This window comes from Salmo trutta, chromosome 3 (genome assembly GCF_901001165.1).
Source record: "Salmo trutta chromosome 3, fSalTru1.1, whole genome shotgun sequence".
Taxonomy (NCBI): Eukaryota; Metazoa; Chordata; class Actinopteri; order Salmoniformes; family Salmonidae; genus Salmo; species Salmo trutta.
This window is the reverse complement of record NC_042959.1, coordinates 14,535,974-14,560,750: the sequence shown is the minus strand read 5'-3', so window position 1 is coordinate 14,560,750 and position 24,777 is coordinate 14,535,974. Positions and strand designations below refer to the sequence as shown.

The 24,777-nt window shown below is 42.2% G+C and overlaps 2 protein-coding genes across 4 annotated transcripts in view; one reads left to right on the top strand and one right to left on the bottom strand.

Annotated features, from left to right (window-relative positions):
- Positions 1-9,386, bottom strand: part of ppp3cb (protein phosphatase 3, catalytic subunit, beta isozyme) — a 38,805-nt gene extending 29,419 nt beyond the window's left edge. The window contains exon 1 of one of the 3 annotated variants that reach the window (XM_029724653.1): positions 8,997-9,386. In XM_029724653.1, the coding sequence (XP_029580513.1) occupies positions 8,997-9,045 (49 nt within the window). In that variant the 5' untranslated portion in view covers positions 9,046-9,386. Of the gene's footprint in view, positions 1-8,413; positions 8,714-8,996 lie in introns of those variants that run through there. The other 2 variants (XM_029724650.1, XM_029724651.1) reach the window with 2 other exon arrangements.
- Positions 9,387-11,753: 2,367 nt separating this feature from the next.
- On the top strand, positions 11,754-23,398 carry ube2d2 (ubiquitin-conjugating enzyme E2D 2 (UBC4/5 homolog, yeast)). The gene is made up of 7 exons (XM_029724649.1): positions 11,754-12,051; positions 13,858-13,921; positions 21,118-21,149; positions 21,306-21,383; positions 21,619-21,724; positions 22,013-22,106; positions 22,313-23,398. Exons 1-7 carry the CDS (start codon positions 12,028-12,030, stop codon positions 22,356-22,358), a joined length of 444 nt encoding a protein of 147 aa, XP_029580509.1. The 5' UTR covers positions 11,754-12,027; the 3' UTR covers positions 22,359-23,398.
- The last annotated feature ends 1,379 nt before the right edge of the window (positions 23,399-24,777 follow it).

Genomic DNA, 24,777 nt, shown 5'->3' with positions numbered 1-24,777 from the left:
GACACAAGTAATTTTTCCAACAATTGTTTACAGACATATTATTTCACTGTATCACAATTCCAGTGGGTCAGAAGTTTACATACACTAAGTTGACTGTGCCTTTAAACAGCTTGGAACATTCCAGAAAATGATGTCATGGCTTTAGAAACTTCTGATAGGCTAATTGACATCACTTTAGTCAATTGGAGGTGTACCTGTGGATGTATGTCAATGCCTACCTTCAAACTCAGTGCCTCTTTGCTTGACATCATGGTAAAATCTAAATAAATCAGCCAAGACCTCAGAAAACAAATGGTATACCTCCACAAGTCTGGTTCATCCTTGGAGCAATTTCCAAATGCCTGAAGGTACCACGTTCATCTATACAAACAATAGTACGCAACTATAAACACCATGGGACCACGCAGCCGTCATACCGCTCAGGAAGGAGACGCGTTCTGTCTCCTAGAGATGAACGTACTTTGTTGCGAAAATTGCAAATCAATCCCAGAACAACAGCAAAGAACCTTGTGAAGATGCTGGAGGAAACAGGTACTGCCCTAGTCCCACCGCAGTAAAATGAGTCCTATATCGACATAACCTGAAAGGCCGCTCAGCAAGGAAGAAGCCACTGCTCCAAAACCGCCATAAAAAAGCCAGACTACGTTTGCAACTGCACATGGGGACAAAGATCGTACTTTTTGGAGAAATGTCCTCTGGTCTGATGAAACGAAAATAGAACTGTTTGGCCATAATGACCACCGTTATGTTTGGAGGAAAAAGGGGGAGGCTTGCAAGTCGAAGAACACCATCCCAACCGTGAAGCACGGGGATGGCAGCATCAGGTTGTGGGGGTGCTTTGCTGCAGGAGGGACTGGTGCACTTCACAAAATAGATGGCATCATGAGGTTGGAAAATTACGTGGATATATTGAAGCAACATCTCAAGACATCAGTCAGGAAGTTAAAGCTTGGTCGCAAATGGGTCTTCCTAATGGACAATGACCCCAAGCATACTTCCAAAGTTGTGGCAAAATGGCTTAAGGACAACAAAGTCAAGGTATTGGAGTGGCCATCACAAAGCCCTGAGCTCAATCATGTAGAAAATGTGTGGGCAGAACTGAAAAATCGTGTGCGAGCAAGGAGGCCTACAAACCTGACTCAGTTACACCAGCTCTGTCAGGAGGAATGGGCCAAAATTCACCCAACTTATTATGGGAAGCTTGTGGAAGGCTACCCGAAACGTTTGACCCAAGTTAAACAATTTAAAGGCAATGCTACCAAATACTAATTGAGTAATTGAGTGTATGTAAACTTCTGACCCACTGGGAATGTGATGAAAGAATTAAAAGCAGAAATAAATCATTCTCTCTACTATCATTCTGACATTTCACATTCTTAAAATAAAGTGGTGATCCTAACTGACCTAAGACAGGGAATTTTTACTGAAAAACTGAGTTTAAATGTATTTGGCTAAGGTGTATGTAAACTTCCGACTTCAACTGTACATCCACGTATGCACACACATGCACAAACAAAGAAATACAGAGACAGAAATACACACATACAGATAAAGTTGCGGCAACACAGAAACACACTTGTGCGCGCACGCACACACACACACATAAACACACACACACATAAAGGTAATGTTCTGCAGGATCTACAGAGCCTCATGAAGCCCCACCAGTGCTAACACAGATAATGGCCTAGATCAGGAAAGTAGGCCTTCTGCTCACTCTCTCTCTCTTTTTTCTTTCTTTTTTCTTTCTTTCTTTCTCTCTCTGTTTCTTTCTGCCTTCTATCCATCACCCTCTAACTGTCCCCTACTACCTCCTGACTGCCCCTATCACCTAAACCGTAAATCAGGCTAATTCATCACACACACACGGATGCACACTGCACACACACACACACCATCACTCCAGGCTCCGCAGCCCCCGACTAGTCATGTGTCTCTGAGGTTTTGGGGGTATTCCACACTGGCAGAGACAGCCCGTAGCCCACTGAGCTAAAGGGCTAACCAGGTCAGGTCACTGCTCCAGGTCCACTACGGTAGGATTACCTCTACAGGGAACTTACCCACACTGTTCTTTTACCAATACAAGGAATGTCCTGTCCAATGCACTGCCCTAGTCCCACCACCAAACTACTCTAACCCATTATGGTATGGTATGGTTTGAGGGTGTGTGAGAGTATGTGCAAGTGAAAAAATGTGTGTGTGTGTGTGTGTGTGTGTGTGTGTGTGTGTGTGTGTGTGTGTGTGTGTGTGTGTGTGTGTGTGGAGATTGTGATTGTGAGAGAAGAGGAGGAGAGGAGAGGAGAGGAGAGGAGAGGAGAGGAGAGGAGAGGAGAGGAGAGGAGAGGAGAGGAGAGGAGAGGTAGGACAGATTTTGAAGAGAATGGAGAGTTTGAGAAAATGAAATACAGTACTTGGGAAAAAAAGGCTTTGTAGAATATTATATACTGGGTGGTTAGAGCACTGAATGCTGATTGACTGACAGCCGTGGTATATCAGAACATACAGTTAAAGTCTGAAGTTTACATACACCTTAGCCAAATACATTTAAACTCAGTTTTTCACAATTCCTGACATTTAATCCTAGTAAAAATTCAATTTCTTAGGTCAGTTAGGATCACCACTTTATTTTAAGAATGTGAAATGTCAGAATAATAGTAGAGAGAATGATTTATTTCAGCTTTTATTTATTTCATCACATTCCCAGTGGGTCAGAAGTTTACATACACTCAATTAGTATTTGGTAGCATTGCCTTTAAATTGTTTAACTTGGGTCAAACGTTTCAGATAGCCTTCCACAAGCTCCCCACAATAATTTTGTCCCATTCCTCCTGGCATAGCTGGTGTAACTGAGTCAGGTTTGTAGGCCTCCTTACTCGGACACGATTTTTCAGTTCTGCCCACAAATGTTCTATAGGATTGAGGTCAGGGCTTTGTGATGGCCACTCCAATACCTTGACTTTGTTGTCCTTAAGCCATTTTGCCACAACTTTGGAAGTATGCTTGGGGTCATTGTCCATTTGGAAGACCCATTTGCGACCAAGCTTTAACTTCCTGACTGATGTCTTGAGATGTTGCTTCAATATATCCACGACATTTTCCTTCCGCATGATGCCATCTATTTTGTGAAGTGCACCAGTCCCTCCTGCAGCAAAGCACCCCCACAACATGATGCTGCCATCCCGTGCTTCACGGTTGGGATGGTCTTCTTCGACTTGCAAGCCTCCCCCCTTTTCCTCTAAACATAATGATGGTCATTATGGCCAAACAGTTCTATTTTCGTTTCATTAGACCAGAGGACATTTCTCCAAAAAGTACGATCTTTGTCCCCATGTGCAGTTGCAAACCGTAGTCTGGCTTTTTATGCCGGTTTTGGAGCAGTGGCTTCTTCCTTGCTGAGCGGCCTTTCAGGTCATGTCGATATAGGACTCATTTTACTGTGGATATAGATACTTTTGTACCTGTTTCCCCCAGCATCTTCACAAGGTCCTTTGCTGTTGTTCTGAGATTGATTTGCACTTTTCGCACCAAAGTACGTTCATCTCTAGGAGACAGAACGTGTCTCCTTCCTGAGCGGTATGATGGCTGCGTGGTCCCATGGTGTTCATACTTGCTTACTATTGTTTGTACAGATGAACGTGGTACCTTCAGGCGTTTGGAAATTGATCCCAAGGATGAACCAGACTTGTGGAGGTCTACAATTTTTTTCTGAGGTCTTGGCTGATTTCTTTAGATTTTCCCATGATGTCAAGCAAAGAAGCACTGAGTTTGAAGGTAGGCCTTGAAATACATCACAGGTACACCTCCAATTGACTAAAATGATGTCAATTAGCCTATCAGAAGCTTCTAAAGCCATTACATTATTTTCTGGAATTTTCTAAGCTGTTTAAAGGCACAGTCAAATTAGTGTATGTAAACTTCTGACCCACTGGAATTGTGATGTATTGAATTATAAGTGAAATAATCTGTCTGTAAATAATTGTTGGAAAAATTACTTGTGTCATGCACAAAGTAGACGTCCTAACCGACATGCCGAAACTATAGATTGTTAACAAGAAATTTGTGGAGTGATTGAAAAACTAGTTTTAATGACTCCAACCTAAGTGTATGTAAACTTCCAACTTCAACTGTATATACCACGGGTATAACAAAACATGTATTTTTACTGCTCTAATTACGTTGGTAACCAGTTTATAATATCAATAAGGCACCTCAGGTGTTTGTGGTATATGGCAAATTTACCACGGCTAAGGGCCCTTAGACTTGGTATATTTGCCGTATACCACACCCCCTCATGCCTTATTAGCCTACTACTGTACATGTACAGACAGTTGAAAAACACTAAAGTGTATTTTATCAACACTTCTGCTGTAGTTAGACCTGACAGCTCTGCATTTGCCATTGGTTAAAAAAAAACATCGCTGTGTTTCCCTGTGGCATCTTGGTGTGTGTTGTTGACTGCGCGTGAGGAACCTGTTTCTGTCTCAATATGTTGGCCTCTGCAAGACCTCGTGGAGAATGATACAACACATCTCAGGAGATCTGCTCATCCTACAGCCTGTCACTGCATAAATAAATGAGAGGGAGGAATTGAGTGATGAAAGAATGGGAGCATGGAACGAGAGGAGTGAGAGAGTGCAAAATAAGAAGGGGGAGGTGTGTGATAGTGCACATGCTTATGAGTGTGTGTGTGTGTGTGTGTGTGTGTGTGTGTGTGTGTGTGTGTGTGTGTGTGTGTGTGTGTGTGTGTGTGTGTGTGTGAGATCATGCCTCCACAATCTCTGACCCAGATCAGTTAGCAGCCTAGCACAGATCCATAGGTCTTTGAAGGTGTGTGTGTGTGCATGCTTCACACATGAAGGACCATCAGTGTACATATGCTCACACGTACACACACACACGTACACACACACACACTGACAGAAACAACGGTCCATCCCCTAACAGCATGTCCTCATTAGACAATCTCTCTCTTTCTCTCTCTCTCTCTACCTCCTTTCCTTTCTCTCTCCGCCTCTCTCTCTGTACCTCTCTCCCTCCTTCTCTCCCTCACTGCATACTCTAAAGGGCTATAAATACTCTGTCCTGCCATAGTACGCACAGAACTAAGAGAAAACTGTCAGCGTGTGACCTACCACACTACAGGCACCACACACATGAATATTAACTGTACACACACTCACTCACACAAATATCAATACTGTTGGGTTGTACTTTCAAATACTTGCTATATTAGAAGTTAACAGTTATATGTAGGAGGAATGTAAATGGTGGGGTCAAGAGAGGTTGGATAAGAAGTATGGGTCTGGAAAGTTACTAAGTGAGGTCACTGATAAGGTTGGATAGCTGTGGATTAGTGAGGAATGAGGGCCGAGGTTAAATCAGATGAAGGGAGAGGGAACAGTTTTATAACCCACATCCCTTAACTTCCTGCCTAGCAACAAAGAGATAGTGTTCAGACGTGCAAGCAGGAGACTCCTCCTAAAGGAGGGTATAAATACTGGTGCTGGTTGGAACATGTCTTTGTCTTATTCAGATGTTTGACCCATTGGGTGAATTAACTTAGTTTGAGCTTTGACTGGTTGTCTGTTAGTTTTTCACTGTGTTAGTCAGAACCTAACAATACTAACTGTACACACACACACCCACACACACACAAACACACACACACATGAATCCTAACTGTACACATACTCACACACACACACACACACACACACACACACACACACACACACACACACACCCACATGAATATGAACTATAAACACACTCACATGAATACTAACTGTACACACACACACATACAGATTCACACGCTCACAGGGCGCAAGGTGCCCCAAGCCATGCCAGGAGTGGTGTGTGTGTGTGTGTGTGTGTGTGTGTGTGTGTGTGTGTGTGTGTGTGTGTGTGTGTGTGTGTGTGTGTGTGTGTGTGTGTGTGTGTGTGTGTGTGTGTGTGTGTGTGTGTGTGGGTGTGTGTGTGTGTGTGGGTGTGTGTGTGTGCATGCATGCTTGCATTCCTGAACGAAAAATCCTTTCATCCTTCCTTCTTTCCTCCTTCCTTGCTTCCTTCCTTCCTACCTCAATACTGATCACTGATCTGACAGTGCTGAACAGGTTAAATAGCTCTGCAAAATTGTGGCTTATCCAATCCCATCTATCTTTATTTATATAATGTACAATATGTGAACCATTCAGACAAGACCTCTTTGCCGAGTAAGTCTGCGGAATGGAGAGATCTCTGATGATTGCTTCTATTCTCTGACTGGTTTGCCTGAATGAAAGGTTCAACCGCTTAGCCTGAAAACGCTCTAATGTAATACCTGATAGCCTATCAACTTGAGGAGATTGCGTGAGTCACTAGAGAAATAAAAGACAGCTGGGTTAGTAGCAACTTTCCCCAGAAAGTGGACCATGAGGAGAGCACTAGTATGGCCATGGATAGTCACAATGTTTTTATTAACGTTACATGTAAGGCATGTGAGGAAAGGTGACTCGGGCTCTTCCTCAATAGTCTTCCCTCCATTCCTTGTGTCCTAACCTCCCGTCCTTTCCCTGCAAACTCTAAATGTCAATAGGCAGGCCAAATCGAGGGCTTTGACGGTAGTTGATTAGTTTAATCAAATATGTGTTAGTGCTGGGCTGGAACAAAATCCTGCACATTGTATGGTTCACCATGATTGAAAATCACTAGTCTTTCATATAAAATCTGTTGAGAACGGTTTGAAATCTGAGCCATTAGATTGGTTATAGTCCACAGGATCAGAAGATCCTATTGGTCCTGGGAGATTCTGTCTGTCCATTAGGCTACATCATACAATCCTCCATCTCTTTCTCTCTCTCTCTCTTTCTCTTCTCATCTACTTCAACTCCTCAATGTACCTGTCACATTCTCTCTTTCCTCTCCTGCCTCTCACCTAGCTCGCACTCCGTCCCGGTTCAGTGCCTCCATTCATCTGCCGTTGTGCTCTCTCTCTTCCAAATCATCCTGATCCCTCCATCCTATCCCACGCTCTCCTAATCCATCTACAGTAGCCTACACACACCCATTTCTGGATGTAACAAAGCTACCGTCTGGGCTCCCTCACCATTCATAGGCCTACTGTAGTCATACTGCACTCATTTCACTAAAGGCCTTTATATATGCTCTCTCGGCTCCCTCCTCTCATCTGAAATGTTCTCTCTCACTGTGATGTGTCTCTCTCCTCTAGGCTACATTCTATTCTCACAGTGGCATTGAGCTAGATTATGTGTGTATGGGTTTGCATACTGCTGTTCAGTTTACTATTATAGATGAGCACTATAGCACACTGCCCAGCTGCGTTCCAACACACACGCGCGTGCGCGCGCGTACGTGCACGCGCGGCGCACATGCACAAACACCCAGCCAAACGCGCCCCACACGGAAAACCCGGGCTTTCCCGAGCGAGTGTCAATCTGTCCCGCGTCCCCCTTTTTCCCACACCAGAAACCGGTGATAATCTCCCAGTTTGGCATCGTCGCATGTGACTACGTGCACACAGTCCACAAACTGCCAGGGTTGTTGTGACCACGATAAACCTGACAATCTGTGCAGATCCTGTGTACTATGGCTCGCTGAACCTCCATCACCTAGTCTGATGCCGCCAACGCGTAAAAGCCGCTCTTCATAAATACATTAAATATTCCATAATCTAATGATGCAATAAAAGCATGATATCCTGCTTTAATGAACGCAATAGGCTACATACAATATGCTGATACGCAACTAAGCATTCCGAAACTCCATTTTGTCTCTCATTTGGCTCTCAGTGAGACAGAATGATCCGGGGAGGTCAATACAAATAGAATAGTGAGGAAAGTGAGACTTTACGCGCACAATTTGTGCAGATGCACATAATTTCATTAGGCATAATGTAGCATGAGGGAGCAACGAGAAACGTTAATAACGCGACATATGCACTATATTACGTTTCAAACCCACAAAAATATGAACACAACCATAGGTGCAGGACGAATGACATTATGAGCTACCATATTAAATCCATATATGGAACCGAATCTAGTCTCTTCTACCTCGCAAGTTGCATCCTAAAAACAATCAAACGAATCAATTGCCTGACGGTGTGAGTCAAATTTGCATAAAAATACATCTAGACATCGACAATTTAGACCAAGCAATAGAGCTCTCACAGCAGTTAACGTCATGGCTATGAACACTCCGATATCGCCTACGCATGGGACCTCACTAAAAATGGTTCAGGGATGAATAAATGGCAAGTCCCAAAACATATCCTCTATTCACATCGTCACTTCCACAGATCCATTTATTAACTCGTGACACCTACCCATTTCATCAACATCTAATAGCCTACATACAGGCCTTAGATCCCTAAATTAAGCAAAACAGACAATGTAGCCAATTATAATTTTACCTTTGAGTCTTCCTTTCGCTGTCATCGTCAAACTGCCAGAAATGTTTCATTGGAAAGAGATGCTATTATCTCTCTCTCTCTCTCGCTCTCTCTCTCACACGCACTCTCTCTCTCTCTCGCTCTCTCTCTCTCTCTCTGGTGGGTACATGTAGGCCTACTTCAGAATACCACAGGGCACGGGGCGAATAAAGCGAGCTCATGCAGCATCACCATGTCACACTCAGTGCGCGGGGAGAGACATTCCCCAAAATGAGAAATAAAGGGGTAATTTCCTCATAGTGCACAGGTCGTATCACCCTCTCGGCATTCAGAACCTAAAACATATTTGCTGAGGACTCAAAAAGGTGGCAGTGTCAGTCATCAAACACTGGCATCGATAGCTCGACTGTGTTGCTGTTTCATCAGTGACTCACAATCCAATATCCTTAAGAGTGTTTTGTTTTATTATTGGGGGATAAATTAAAAGGGGGGAGAAAAGGGGATACACACACACATGCAATCACATATCGACATTATTGCAGCCAATGCAAAGCCAATGATTCAAAACAATAACGCATAAGCATCGTTATATAATTGTGCGTACTTTTAACCGGCCGATCGTCGGAGTTCATGCTCGCACCGCTGTCGGACATCCTCGGGGGCTTCTGTCAGGGGCCAACCAAATGTATCTGGTCCTCGGGCAGACGTCGAGAATGTTTGCAGTTGCGGGGTGCGTTTGCTGCAGTAGCATCCCTCGGTGTCTCCGTAATCTTTCAAACGGGGCTGCTGGGGAGGTCTGCGGCGGGTCTCTGGGGCAATAATGAGCTGATACCTGTCTTCTGGGGCATGCTGGGGCACCGTGTGGCCTGGATGAAGGTGTGAAAAGGCCTGGAGCGTACGAGGCTGCCTCTCTTCGCAGGACTCCCTCAGTGCGCTCTGTGGTGCGGCGACACCCCGGAATGGCGAAAGGAGGAACTCCCACGCACACACTCTGCCTCATATAGGGACAGCCTCATACCGCCATCCGGTGGAGGTTCTAATGCGGGGCTTCCCCCTTTCGTCCTACGAACCAACCCCCTGATATTCTGTTATTACCGGTGTGTGTATGTATGAATGTGTGTGAGTGTGTGTGCGCGTGTGCGTGCGTGTGCGTGTGTGTGTGTTCATAACAATAGGCTAATAATTATATATTTATTTTATTATAGGGGATCTGTCCCTATTGGGGATCTGCCTCAGAGCTCAGAGGAGAGCATATTCATTATTGTGGAAGCATCACACATCTATAAAGGGCATCACGTTTAGGGTATAGGCTACATATGCCTACCAATAAATACACACATACAATGCCCACCTGCAGTGGTATGTCTGATTTCTTTTTTGTGAGAATGCACACTGGGTACAGTTTAGTACAAGCAGCCCTCTGTATGCAGCGGTAGCTCTTTTCTTTCCATAACGTTAGGTGAAGATCCAGCACAAATAGTAGTAGCCTCTCAGTCCCCTAGGCTGCATAAGTGCACTACACTCGTCCTCTATATGAACATTTATGGCGCAAGCGGTAGTGCCTGGTAGTGCACACCCTGTCTTCTTTAAACCTGGTTTAGGATAGTGGGGTGTAGAGACGCAATATCAACTGAAGCGCAATAAATTAATAGCATATAATGCACGCGAGTAAGTACAGAGTATAAACATGAATAAGAGGAGCATGATCTTATTTTCATTACGGTCATTATTAGGCTGCTTTCCAAATAGACCAAGGTCTATATGTTTCATGTGAAAATGAATTCAAGTTAAGTCAAAACAGATAATGCATTAGTAAAGAGTTAATGCGGAATATTTGACATGCAATAAAAAATGACATTGTGTAAAATTGTGTTTAGGGTGAGGTAGTGGACTGGAATGCTCCTATCTGTTATACGTTGTTCTGTACCATACAGTCATTGTTCTGCACAGTGACTTCCTTTAGTGCTATATTCTCGTGATAAGAACGTCAACCGGTCCTTATCCCTTAATAAAATTCACCCTGGGATATGTATTTTATTGTTTAACTGTCCAATAGAAATGTAACAACCCATATTCATAAACAGGAATCATAATGATTTACCTGATTGTGGTGTGTTCAAACCATTTCTATTGCAACTCATTTGCTGTGAGATGTGTTAGTAAACCATTTGCAAGGATCTCTCATGAGCTTGCAGCAGTGCAAAATATATGCATGAAAGCCATTTTGGCTCGAATCGTTCACTATTGGGCGCGTTCGATCAGATCACTTTTGTCAGCCTTCCAAAGTGTCGCATTATGGGGGCAAAATTTGTCCGACTTGCGCCTACATGAGGACTGCATAAACTTTAAAAAAGACATGTGATCAAAGGTCATGAAGTTTGACTGCAGACGACTGCCAATTTGTGCAGTTGCTCTTCACCAACTTCTGGTGCTTTCAAGACAACTGGGAACTCTGAACCAAAAAATTGGTTGAATCATGACATCAGTGACTGGTCAGGAAATAACCCAGTTGTCTTGAACAGCACTGAAGTCTGAGATTTCCCAATTCCCAGTTGTTTTGAACACGTCATAAATCCTGTAGCCACCTCCAACATTGTGGTAGGCTCTATTATCAACCAATCATTAGGGTGTTTTGTTTGACACACGTGAACGTGACCAACTTTGCTTTGGACTGATTCATGTGTAGGCTATAATTTAATGTGATATTTGAGGCTCTCTTTCACCAATTGATGCACACCTATATTTACAATACAGTTTGTGAGAATGTGATATGGGGGTTTGAGACATGCTTATTTCGACATCACAAAGAAAAACGTTTATAAACAATGGCAACACTTCCATGTTGCACTGAGCCTCGATGTTGAAAAACCTCATCAGTGTCTGACTTTCGGCTATCGAGATGCACTTCCGCCTCTTCACTCTTGCACTGTCGTCTACAATCGGTTGTTTTCGGCTTACTACTCAAACGAGCCCATTCATATCCTGTCGCCTGTTGAGAGCCAAAATGACGTCAATTGCACCGCTATGTTGTCCGCGCGCAATCTCTTGCTGCATTCATGTGCTAGTTGAAACTAAGAAACTCGGACATTCGATTTACTAAATGGTTGTAGTTTATACACGTGCCGCGTTCAACGAATCAGGAGGTATGCCATTTCCGAGTTTTGTAGTTCCTACTAGTACATGAACGCGGCATGAAGTGCTGAGGTCGCGTTCCCCTGCTCAGACGTTGCATGCGTTAACCAATGGTTGCGTGCAACGTGATCGACTGCCAGATTGCTATAACATATAATTTGGTTAGCTGATACTTCAAATACGTCTCCAGACATTGTAAGATCTGGCAGGCGTCAGTAACGCATTGGCAGAGGAACGCGCCCAATAGTAAAAGCAGGGTGAGTGAGTGGTTTGGTAGCCGCTGCAGTAGGAGGAAGGAACGCGGTTCTACCCCTAGTTAGTCTCTTTCAGTTTCGCCATAAAAATATATCAGTGTGCCCGTTCAAATAGCAATCTGTGATTTTAGTATTAGACTAGGGTATTATTTGAGATAAAAATATTTCGAATAGTTACCCCCGGATAGAGACAGCAGCCGCCATTTTAATCGAGTATAACACATTTTCGGTGACAGCGCTAGCACAACAATGGCTCTGAAAAGAATTCACAAGGTAAGGAAGTCAACGACAAGGCCCAATGTTTCGCAGTTATAATAAAAAAAGCGATATGTTCCAAGATGTTTTCTATTAGATGTGTCATCTGAATGATGTCGGGATTAAATGTTGTGTGTTTAAAAGCTTGTTACCCACAGTACGGCAAATGGGCTCACGGCCGTGAAGCAATGCGCCTCCGTCGGTGTTCGATCCACATTTTTGGGCCCTCCACCTTTTGATAACGTTACTAGTTTGCCATCTAACGTTAGCTCGTTAGGTTAGTAATGTATCTTTATCCAGAGAAGATCAATGTACTTTACATATCTATAATCGCATCATTCAAACTAACTGGTTTACATGCTAGTCGTTTGATTGGTAGTTAGCTGGCTAACAACATTCTTTAGGTAACTAGTTACGTAGCTAGCTATGGCTAATTCAGTCGGCGGCTAACGTTAGTTGTCTGCTAGCTATCCATACAGCTTTCTAGCTAACGGTAGTTATGCTAGCCATTTAAATATATTTTAATGTTTTATGTCCCACAAATCCAGTAATCACTTGGCTAACTAGATAAAACATGACGAATGCAGCTAGCTAGCCCCTCACTTCATATCCCAGCCTTCCACTCCACTAATTTAACAGATTTAAATGGGGCCCCGAGAAACGGTAGTGTGCTAACGTTAACTGTCTAGTTAACAAGATGAGTTATGGTTTTATTCTCACATTAGTTAGCTTCATAATGCAGCTAGCTAACCAGTTACTAGATGGGTAGATCACCCGATGGGTCTTTTTTATTACATGTAATTGTCATTCATCACGCATACTTTTAATCAATATACAATGCGTGACAGTTAGCCAGCTAACATTGGGGCATTGTTAACAAGCTAAAGTTATCAATTCATTACTTTTGGTAGTCATGTTGACAAAATATGTCCAGCTAACGTTAGTAGGTACCAGGCAATCCCAGTAATAGCTGCCATGATGTTGACTAAATATCCTGTATATCTCAGGTGTCACTTGGGGAAATTTTTTTTTTTTGTTATGTAACGTTTAATTAGTTCATTTTCGATTACCAAAAGCTCAGTAGAATGAAATTGTGAGATCAGGCAGTTAAATCTAAGAACATTTTACTTTTTTTAGGTGTTCTGTTGTGAACTCTGGTGTCACATTACTAGTGAGGGCATGATGTATAGAGGGCAGTCTTGGTGGGTGGGTGTATGTGTGGTTTATTGATGAACAGTCCATTTGAGCTGTTCAATAGAACTTGATTGATATGGACTTCTGGCTGCCTCTTAACATTGTGAATAATCAAGTTGTTGTATACCAAATGTGAGGAGTATACCCCCTTTGCCCTCAGAACAACCTCAGTTTGTTGGGGTATGTACTCTACAAGGTATCAAAAGTGTTCCACAGGGATGTTGGCCCATGTTGACTCCAATGCTTCCCACAGTTGTGTCAAATTGGCTGGATGTCCTTTGGGTGGTGGGCCATTCTTGATACACACGGAAAACTATTCAGTGTGAAAAAAATCCAGCAGCGTTGCCGTTCTTAACACACTCAAACCGGTGTGCCTGGCACCTACTACCTACTCAAGGCTAAAAAATCCTTCTTTAACCTGTCACCTCCCCTTCATCTACACTGATTGATTGTGGTGGATTTAACAGATTACATCAAGGCATCATAGCTTTCACTTGGATGTACCTGGCCAGTCTGTTATGGAAAGAGCAGGTGTTATTAATGTTTTGTTTATTCAGTGTATGTATTGGTCTATAGGCGCATACGTTCAAATAGTATTGTCATTGCTAACCACCTACTCCTGTCTCTCAGGAGTTGAATGACTTGGCACGGGACCCACCAGCCCAGTGTTCAGCAGGACCAGTAGGAGATGACAGTAAGTAGCACCTCATCAGGCAACACAACAATACTATGACATTTCAGGCTTTCAAAGGTCTTGTAACAAGCAAACGAACAAGTAGGCTAGATGCAGATAGTTTTTCTCAATGGTGGTGAGTCTGGTGCACCCTGGTTTATTAGGAATCTCTCAGTGAACCAGAATCACAGAAAATCTGGATTGCATATAAAAAACAACAACATTCTTTTCATAATTTTTGTTGTTGTTGTCACATACACTGGATAGGTGCAGTGAAATGTGGTGTTTTACAGGGTCAGTCATACTAGTACGGCAACCCTGGAGCAAATTAGGTTTCACTTTTGGTGTTGGGTCAGGTACCAGGAAGTTTGTGCAATCTAATAATTATTTTATGGCTCCAGTAGGGTTGGTGAGATGTCCGTCATAGCCAGCAGCAGCATGAAACTCTGTCACTGCCTTGCCATATCGGACCTGACAGTGACCCCCATAAACAGTATATTGTCAATTAATTGATCATATTGCACACGTTTCCCTGTATCTGACAAATGACCAAAAACCAAGCCATTTTAACAGGAAGGGAATTAATTTGTATGGAATGACTGGTTTTCATCAAGCTGTCAGCTCCAGAAGAAGCTTCTCACTGTAATCTGGTTCAGGTTATTAATCAACCTACCAGGGTGTTTACATACACTACAGGAACAAGATCGTCTACATGCATTGATCACATTTTTACTAATACTGTATTATTTAGTCGATTGTTTGATCGATAGACAGTTGGTTGACCAAGATTTCTTTAGTCGAGCAGTAGCAAAAACAATTTTTTTTTGATGGTTTAGAGGACACCTGTCTGATTTGCGCCTATCTGAGTGGACTAATCCATTGTGGAGGCCGTGGGGATGGCACAGTCCATCACTCTGACGTGCTACTGAAATTCTATATGGTTGTATTACGTAAGAACAGTGGCGCAACACTAATAAAAATATAATTTTATAACATGCGCTTTCTACCGCGTTGGATAGCGGTCGCTGTCCACGGTTCTGAAACTCATCAGTGCACTTTTAAAATGCCGCTTTTTCCTAGACCATGTTGCTGCACAATAGCAAAGTTATCCAGCATATTGGTGTTGAGAACAATGCTGTGGAGGCAGCAGCAAAGTTAGGAGACGAGAAAACAGCCCTTGCCTTAATTGTTTAAGAAAGGTGACGAGAGGGGGAACCCCAACTTAATTAGGTCTATAATTAATATAGTTAACCCCCTAAATTGTTTTTATAAAATGAAAATCAATAGCCTAACTGTTAAAAGTGCCTGGCTTTATAAAGACAGATTCTGCTTGTGTTGCCTGTTTCAGTGTTTGTTTAATAGCCTACTGATTCCGTGAGCATCAAGCCCCACGCTACCACATGTTGGATAAACAATTTCACAAATTCGTCTGTTTTTCATATTTGCTATGCTGTAATAAAGGCGTTCCACTTTTTTTCATTAGAACAGCCTCTCTGGTATTACTCCTAATTTATTTAGTGTTTACGCTGTTCCAAATTGTCCCAAGAAATTATAATAACCCTCCTTCCTCTTGATCTCATTAGTTATTATTATAATGAGGATCATAATAACAATGTCATTTTCATTAGTAGGCTTAGTATAGCAGCCTTGTATAACCACCATCGAACTGTGGGCCTAAGAGCGCATCCTGTTTAGTCTTAATAGTAACTTAGTAACTTATTTAGGCCTATATTTCAATACTTATAGTGCATTCGGAAAGTATTCAGACCCCTTGACTTTTTCCACATGTTGTTACATTACAGAAGGCTGACAGGAGAATAAGGAATCATTTTGTTACATTACAGAAGGCTGACAGGAGAATAAGGAATCTAAAAAATGTTTTCCATCAATTTAATTCATCTTCACACCCAAAAAATGACAAAGCAAAAACAAGATTTCACTGTCATTTTTGGGGTTGATTGTGTGTAGATTGATGATATGGGGGGGGGGGGCATTTCAGAGTAAGGCTGTAACGTAACAATGTGAAAAAAAGTCAAGGGGTCTGAATACTTTCCGATGGCACTGTATCTATCAGTCATTCATTCATGTCATCACACCGCATACGAGTCATTCATCAATCAAGCATTTTAGTTTTAAAATAAAATGACAAAGCGAACCTTGGATAATTAGCATAAACAGTAAATAAGCTGCTCCATTTAGGAAATTGCATTCACGAATGAAAACGACTATTTTTAGTCTTTGCTGAAATAATGGCTTTACAAAAAAGCATTACCACAGACTCTCTGTTACGCTTATAATTTTAGTGTTTACATTGTTCCAAACGGTCAAAGATTATATTGTAATCTAACAGCACCTGTTTTGCACACATAATATACACACAGTGCCTGCTCCTTACCTTTTGATCTCCAGTATTTTTCACAACTAGTCAAATTCATTCCACACTTCTGACTTCTCCTTTTACCTCCTGAGCAACCAGTAAACATCCCCCCCATTCGAGTTTATTTGTCACGTCCTCTGCATCCATTTGACTGTTGTGTGTTTGGAATTTGTGATTATGATAGGACCTCTATACCAGGCGGTGTCAGAGGAAGACCCTAAAAATTGTCAGACTCCAGCCACCCTAGTCATAGACTGTTCTCTCTGCTACTGCAGGGCAAGCGGTACCGGAGTACCAAGTCTCGGTCCAAAAGGCTTCGTAACAGCTTCTACCCCCAAGCCATAAGACTCCTGAACAGCTAATCAAATGGCTACCCAGAATATTGTAATTGTTCCCCCCCACCCCCTCTTTTACGCTGCTGCTACTCTGTTTATTATCTGTGCATAGTCACTTTAACTCTACAAACATATTACCTTGACTAACCGGTGCCCCCGCACATTGACTCTGTACTGGTACCCCCTGTATATAGCCTCACTACTGTTATTTTACTGCTGCTCTATAATCGTTTTTTTACCTATATATTTTTTACTTTTTTTCCTTAACTGCGTTGTTGGTTAAGGGCTTGTAAGTAAGCATTTCGCTGTAAAGTCTACACCTGTTATATTAGACATGTGACAAATTAAAAAATAAATCTGCATTGCTTGCTGTTTGGGGTTTTAGGCTGGGTTTCTGTATTGCACTTTGTGACATCAGCTGATGTAAAAGGGGGTTTCTAAATTCATTTGATTGATTTGATATAGGGCAGGCCCTATTGGTCACGTGCATGCAATGCATACATGTGTCACGTAAAGAGAGCAAGGGTTGAGGGAATAGGGAATGGTTTTTCTCTAAACAAATGAGGGATTTCGTTAACAGACCTTTCCAGTCAGAAATGGCTGTAATTATGTTACAGCTTCAGCAATGCGGACAGTGCGATAAACACTGATGATCTGTGGTGGTAGCTGCAGCAGGGAGGAGAACGAAACAATGGTTCAGTCACTCGCTGTCTTTTTTATTTTTTTTAAACAGCGTAGCAAGTCTGAGCCCGTCACAATCAAATCAATTGCGGTCGGACTCCTTTTTAGTCATTTGTGTCTTAATTATTTCATCAAATAGTGCGCTTAAAGCATCAGACAAGCTTGGTGCATATAGTTGATTTGATAAAATACATAGGATATGTCTGTATGGAAAAATCCACATTAAAAAAATTCTACCAATTGATTAGTCGAAAGATTTTAGGGGATAGCCCTAATCCATACCCATTGGATGTAGTAATCACATCTGACTGGCTGATTTACTGCAAATTAAGAAATTGTTATTAAACTGCATTATAAAGCCAAGTTAAATTATTTAAAGAATGATGGACAACTTTGGAATACTTTAAATGAAATGGGCAGAAAGACACTTTCATCGAATCAGATGGCTTATTCATCACAACCATTTATGTTCCCAGTTATTGTAATGATTACTTCATTTGTAAAGTGGCAAACTTTGTTTTTTTAGAATGAATTTTGTGAGGTTGGTGTGGGAGAGGTGGAGGAATTGTTATTGATCAATAATGGCATTGACAACTTAGATGGAAAGCTACTGAGGATTGTAGCTGACTCTCTGGCCACTCCTATCTGTCATATCTGAGTCTAGAGGAAAGTCTTTGTCCTCAGGCCTGGAGGGAAGCCAAAATCATTCCGCTACCCAAGAGTGGTATAGTGGCCTTTACTGGTTCTAGACAGCAGACCTATCAGCTCTTAGTAAACGAAAGAAAAATATGTCTGACTAAATACAATGCTTTTTCTCTGACTTTATAGTCTGCTTTATAGACAGGGGCACTCAACATGTACTGCACTGATACACATTCATTAGTTGAAAGAAATTGATAATAAGAAGATTGTGGGAGCTGTACTGTTAGATTTCAGTGCAGCCTTTGATATTAAATCAAATCAAAGTTTATTTGTCACGTGCGCCAAATACAACAGGAAGACCTTACAGTGAAATGCTTACTTACAGGCTCTAACCAATAGTGCAAAAAAGGTATTAGGTGAACAATAGGTAAGTAAAGAAATAAAACAACAGTAAAAATACAGGCTTTATACAGTAACGAGGCTATAAAAGTAGCGAGGCTACATACAGACACCGGTTAGTCAGGCTGATTGAGGTAGTATGTAGAGATGTGTAACAATATAGCTTCCGTCCCTCTCCTTGCCCAAACCAGGTACCCTCTGCACACATCGACAACAGCCACCCTGGAAGCATCATTACCCATCACTCCACAAAAGCCGCAGCCCTTGCAGAGCAAGGGGAACAACTACTTCAAGGTCTCAGAGCTAGTGTCGTCACCGATTGAAACGCTATTAGCACGCACCCCGCTAACTATCTAGCCATTTCACATCAGTTACATATGGTTAAAGTGACTATGCATATATGATGAACAGAGAGTAGCAGTAGCGTAAAAGAGGGGTTGGTGGGTGGCGGGACACAATGCAGATAGCCCGGTTAGCCAATGTGCAGGACCACTGGTTGGTCGGCCCAATTTAGGTAGTATGTACATGAATGTATAGTTAAAGTGACTATGCATATATGATAAACAGAGTAGCAGCGTAAAAAGAGGGGTTGGGGGCACACAATGCAAATAGTCCGGGTAGCCTTTTGATTACCTGTTCAGGAGTCTTATGGTTTGGGGGTAAAAACTGTTGAAGCCTTTTTTACCATAACCTGCTGTTGAGAACTTGTTTTAACAACCTGTGCCATATCATTCAGCGATATTCATCTAATAGAACTGAGGGTTTTCTTTAATAGAAGCTTCTCTAATGTCAAACATGTAGGTTGTGGTGTACTGCAGGGCAGCTCTCTAGGCCCTCCTCTCTTATTTTTTTAAATATTAAACAAAGCCTATGGCCATGTATGCTGATTCAACCATATGTGTCAGCAACCACAGCTAATGAAGTCACTGAAACCCTTAACATGCAGTTGCAGTCTGTTTTGGAATGGGTGGCCAGTATAAACTGGTCCTGAACATCTCTAAAACTAAGAGCATTGTATTTGGTACAAATCTAGACCTCAGCTGAATCTGGTAATGAATGGTGTGGCTGTTGAACAAGTTGAGACTAAATTACTTTATGTTACCTTAGATTGTGTGTGCGTTTTATATATATATATATATATTTTTCCAATGATTGTAAAGATGGTGAGAGGTCTGTCCATAATAAAGAGATGCTCTGCTTTTTTGACACCACACTCCAATAAGCAAGTCCTGCAGGCTCTAGTTTTATCTTATCTTGATTATTGTCCAGTCATATGGTCAAGTGCTGCAAAGAAAGACCTAGTTAAGCTGCAGTAGGCCCAGAACAGAGCGACATGTCTTGCTCTTCATTGTAATTCGAGGGCTTATATAAATACCATCCATGCCAGTCTCTTGGTTAAGAGTTGAGGAGAGACTGACTACATCACCTCTTCTTTTTAAAAGAAACGTGTTAAAAATTGTCAACTTACGCACACACCCACCAGACATACCACCAGGTCTCTTCACAGTCCCCAAATCCAGAACAAATTCCAGAAAACGTACAGTATTATATAGAGCCACTATTGCATGGAGCTCCCTTCTCATTACTCAAGTGAACAGCAAACCTGGTTTAAAAAATAAATAAAGATGAAGCAGCACAACGCCTCTCCCCTATTTGACCTAGATATTTTGTGTGTATGTATTATGTAGGCTGTGTGTCGTTTCAACATTTTATGTAGTTCTGTTATTGTCTATCAATGTTCTGTGTTCCATGTTTTGTGTAGAACCCAGGAAGAGTAGCTGCAGCTTTCGGCAACAGCTACTGGGATCCTAATAAAATACCACATGAACACAACCACTAGCTATAACCCTCTGTAGCAAGCCCTGCAAAAGCACAACATAACATACTTTTGCTGTTCTGAGACCTCTTGTAGTCAAATAGGCTAATGTATGAGATCGCGCAGTGTTTACTCAAATTCCATTTATTGATCATAATAAGATATGAAGTTCAAAGCCATTAACAAACTGAGTGTCAAAGGCCATCTGATATCGTTCTGCTAAATGATATTGATATTAGTCTTATCAGGGAATAGAGTGATGAAATGCATTGGCTTATCGTACCAGTGTTGTCTCTAGAAAACTTAGTGATTCCACTGTTTGTCTGCCTGCTTGAAAATCACTAGCTGTTAACCACTCTCTGGCAACCATCTGATCTGGTATACTAGCCCTGCCCTGCGCCCTCCATGTTGTACAAGCTAGACTAGTTGTTGTTTTGAAAGGAAAATGTGACAAATGTTGAGCTTTTGTCACCCTTGTCCAAAACTTGTTTTGGGCTTCTAAAATCCCAGATAGGCAAGAGTAGCAACCTGGGTCTTTCAAATAAAATGGTTGTATAATGGTCCTAAACTCTTTTATTCCTTATATATTTTCTCACATTTCCCCATCTTTACTTCAGGATGGTATTGGTGCATTTGTTTAAAATGTTCTGAAGTTGTAGTTCTTTTTAGTTGAGCGCTTTACATACATTATCTTTTAGATGGCATTCGGCCACTCCCCTGTGTTTTTAGGACGGATTACATCAGTAATATAACAATTACTTTAATACAAATATCCATTTGCTTAACTACTGCACTGACATCATTCATGATGTCAATCAGAAAACCAATCTACTGCTGGAATGGTATTATAAGTGATATAGATTGAATATCCAGCCCCACCCTGGGCTTTGCCTCATCCTGACTTCACAGCATTCAACACTCTCGCTACACTGCCTACGTCTGACGGTTTCACTGCTCTCTCTTTCAGTGTTTCACTGGCAAGCCACGATAATGGGACCTGTAAGTACTGTGACGACAATCACTCATTATCATAAATATGAGCTTTTATTACTTTCTATAGTACAGTGTTTCTCGCCATGATGACATTTTCCTAATGACCTGTGAAGCTCTAAGATTGACTTGATACTAATGGTGCTGAATCTTCTACTCTAACAGAACGACAGTCCTTATCAGGGTGGGGTGTTCTTCCTGACTATTCACTTTCCCACAGACTACCCCTTTAAACCGCCAAAGGTGAGCCAGAAATACGTGTGTACACACACACTGAATTTACAGACGACATCCACTTATCGTAGTCAATCATACACACATGCATTTGTTTGAACGTGTTTTTTATGTGATGGCTGTAACTGCGTCGTTTCGTGATGCTCCTTTTCTGTACCCTTCATCCATTTTTGTTATTTCTTCTTCTTCCTCTTAACTCAACCACGTCCGTTCTGTTTGTTTCTGTTTGTTTCTCTGTGTGCAGGTTGCGTTTACCACGAGAATCTACCACCCAAATATCAACAGCAACGGCAGCATCTGTCTGGACATCCTGCGATCACAGTGGTCTCCCGCCCTCACCATCTCCAAAGGTACACCGTACAATGCACCGTACAATGCACCGTACAATGCACCGTACAATACACCGTACAATAGAGTATATGGAAGATGTGAATAAAACGGCTTTGTTTTTATTTCACTTTAACGTCGTAAAATATGAATGTCCTCTTTTTTGGGGGGGGGGGGGGGTGATTCCTTTGTCTGGTGCGGTATGAGTGACTGACTGAACCTTCTCTTTTTCTGTCTGTTTTGTAACTCATTTAAGTTCAGCTCTCCTTCAGTCCTAAACCAATAACAGAACCTTGACCTCTTCCTTTTAGTTCTCCTGTCAATCTGCTCTCTGCTGTGCGACCCAAACCCAGACGACCCCTTAGTACCTGAGATCGCCCGCATCTATAAGACGGACAGGGAAAAGTGAGTGTATATAGCTTCAGAGGATAGTGTTCTTTAGGATGACATAAAACCTCTTGAGTCCATGTGGTTAACATAGGATGATCTTGTTAGATCCTTTAGGTAATCCTCTGGTTATTGGTCTGTATGCTAAAACTGTTGAACAGATGGTAATCTGGACACCTACTGTATTCAAGAAGCAGAAATTCACTACTTTTCTCTGCTTTCAGGTACAACAGAATAGCTCGGGAATGGACACAAAAGTATGCAATGTAGTGTTGGCGTAGAATCATGACCAACCACCTCTACAGCTAATGTTAGCAGAGCTTTAAAAGTAAAGAGAAAAAAATGAAAAAGAGATCTTGTTGGTTTCCATTGGAGTGCTTTCTTTGAGCCACATCCCCCCCTTAACCAGAGCACCTGTAATCTCCCTCTTTCCTGCCCACCCTTCACGACCAGTCCACCCACCTCAGCCTCTCCACCCTACTTAACCTGGCAGCCATGGTGTACATATTCTCAAACTGCAGTCCCCCCTTGCTCCTTTCATACCCACCCCACGCTCCCCTCCTTATTCCTGGTCATATTCCTGATGCAGGCTGGGCTGTTCTTCTCCCCTGCTGACGTTCCCGTAGGGCCCTGCCTAGGGCCCTACCTGCACCCTCACCCCAAATGTTCTTCACTCTTAAAGCATTCCTTATCTGTATGACTAGGGGACTATTCCGTTCTTTTTGGGGGGGGGGTCTGAAATTGAGGGATTTTTTTTTTTACTCTACCTTGTTTTCTTTCCTGATCTCCCAACTATATAGGCATGATTTCAGGAAAGCTTTTCACATGTTGAGCCGGGGACACTCGTGTGTTTTGTATAAAATCTAGTAAGGAATTCTTTTAATCATAGCAGGCTATAAAATGGAAAACTTATGGCCTTTTCGTCTGTTTCTCTTGAATTATATGAAAGGACTTGAATTTATCCACTCTCCCCTACTATTGCCATAAGCCAAGATTGTTCCCTTGCACGCGTGTGCGCGCACACACACACCCAAACTCAGTTTCTCCAAGACCACCACCTTCGTTACATTCACAAACTGGAGGTTTTGGACCAGGTATTTAAAGAAACTTTTCTTAGTTTAACCTGTTTTATTTCCCTATAACTCATAGGTTGCATTTTTGTTATTGTTGAAATTTGAGGCTAACATCTTCAGGCTTGGGCTCTGTGTGCGAGGACAAAATGCTCCTCACACAAACAAACTCTGTATATTAAATTACCTGAGAGGCTCTTTGAGCTTTGTGTGTTGATTAAACTGTGTAATAAAAACTATGACTCAAGCGTCCACTGAGTTTCAAACATCACTTCCTAGAGAGATGGATGGAAGACCGCTACTGGTTTTGCTTCATGTCTTTCAATATTTTTTTCCTTGCTAAATTAAAAGGGGAAAAATGCATATTAAGGGCTACCATGTCTAATGTGGCCCTAATATGTAAATAATTGTTTTATGTAAATACATTTTGCTCTGAAATGCTGTAACTTTACCACTTGCCTTACAAGTATCTGCCTGTCAATACATTTTATCACATCTTACATAAATAATATGTTGCACATTAGACAGAAAATGTGACATAACTGTTTAATTTGTTTAACCAATATTTCATGATGTTTATGTTGTAGCTTATGTTTTTTTTTCTCCCAAAACATCTAAATAAGTTGTCTGACTGTTGACAACCTACAGCAGAGTTCATCAACTATATTCAGCCGCGGGAAGCACCGGCTGAAAAATCTGAATTAAAAAAATCACAAGTAGTCCACTGGGCCTTTACTAGTATTAGCGGGCAATATAAACTCAGAAACAAAAGAAACATCCTCTCACTGTCAACTGTTTATTTTCAGAAAACTTCACGTAAATATTTGTATGAACATAAGATTCAACAACTTTGACATAAACTGAACAAGTTCCACAGACATGTAAGTAACAGACATTGAATGTGTCCCTGAACAATGGTGGTTAAAAAAAAGGTTACAGTCAGTATCTGGTGTGGCCACTAGCTGCATTAAGTACTGCAGTGCATCTCTTCATGGACTGTACCAGATTTGCCAGTTCTTGCTGTGAGATGTTACCCCACTCTTCCACCAAGGCACCTGCAAGTTCCCGGACATTTCTGGGGGGGATGGCTGTAACCCTCACCCTCCGATCCAACAGGTCCCAGACGTGCTCAATGGGATTGAGATCGGGGCTCTTCGCTGGCCATGGCAGAACACTGACATTTCTGACTTGCAGGAAATCACGCACAGAACGAGCAGTATGGCTGGTGGCATTGTCATGCTGGAGGGTCATGTCAGGATGAGCCAGCAGGAAGGGTACCACATGAGGGAGGAGGATGTCTTCCCTGTAACGCACAGCGTTGAGATTGCCTGCAATAACAACAAGCTCAGTCCGATGATGCTGTGACACACTGCCCCAGACCATGACGGACCCTCCATCTCCAAATTAATCCCGCTCCAGAGTACAGGCCTCAGTGTAAAGCTCATTCCTTCGACGATAAACGCAAATCCGACCATCACCCCTGGTGAGACAAACCTGCGACTCGGCAGTGAAGAGCACTTTTTGCCAGTCCTGTCTGGTCCAGCGATGGTGGGTTTGTCCCCATAGGCGACGTTGTTGCTGGTGAGGTCCTGCCTTACAACAGGCCTACAAGCCCTCAG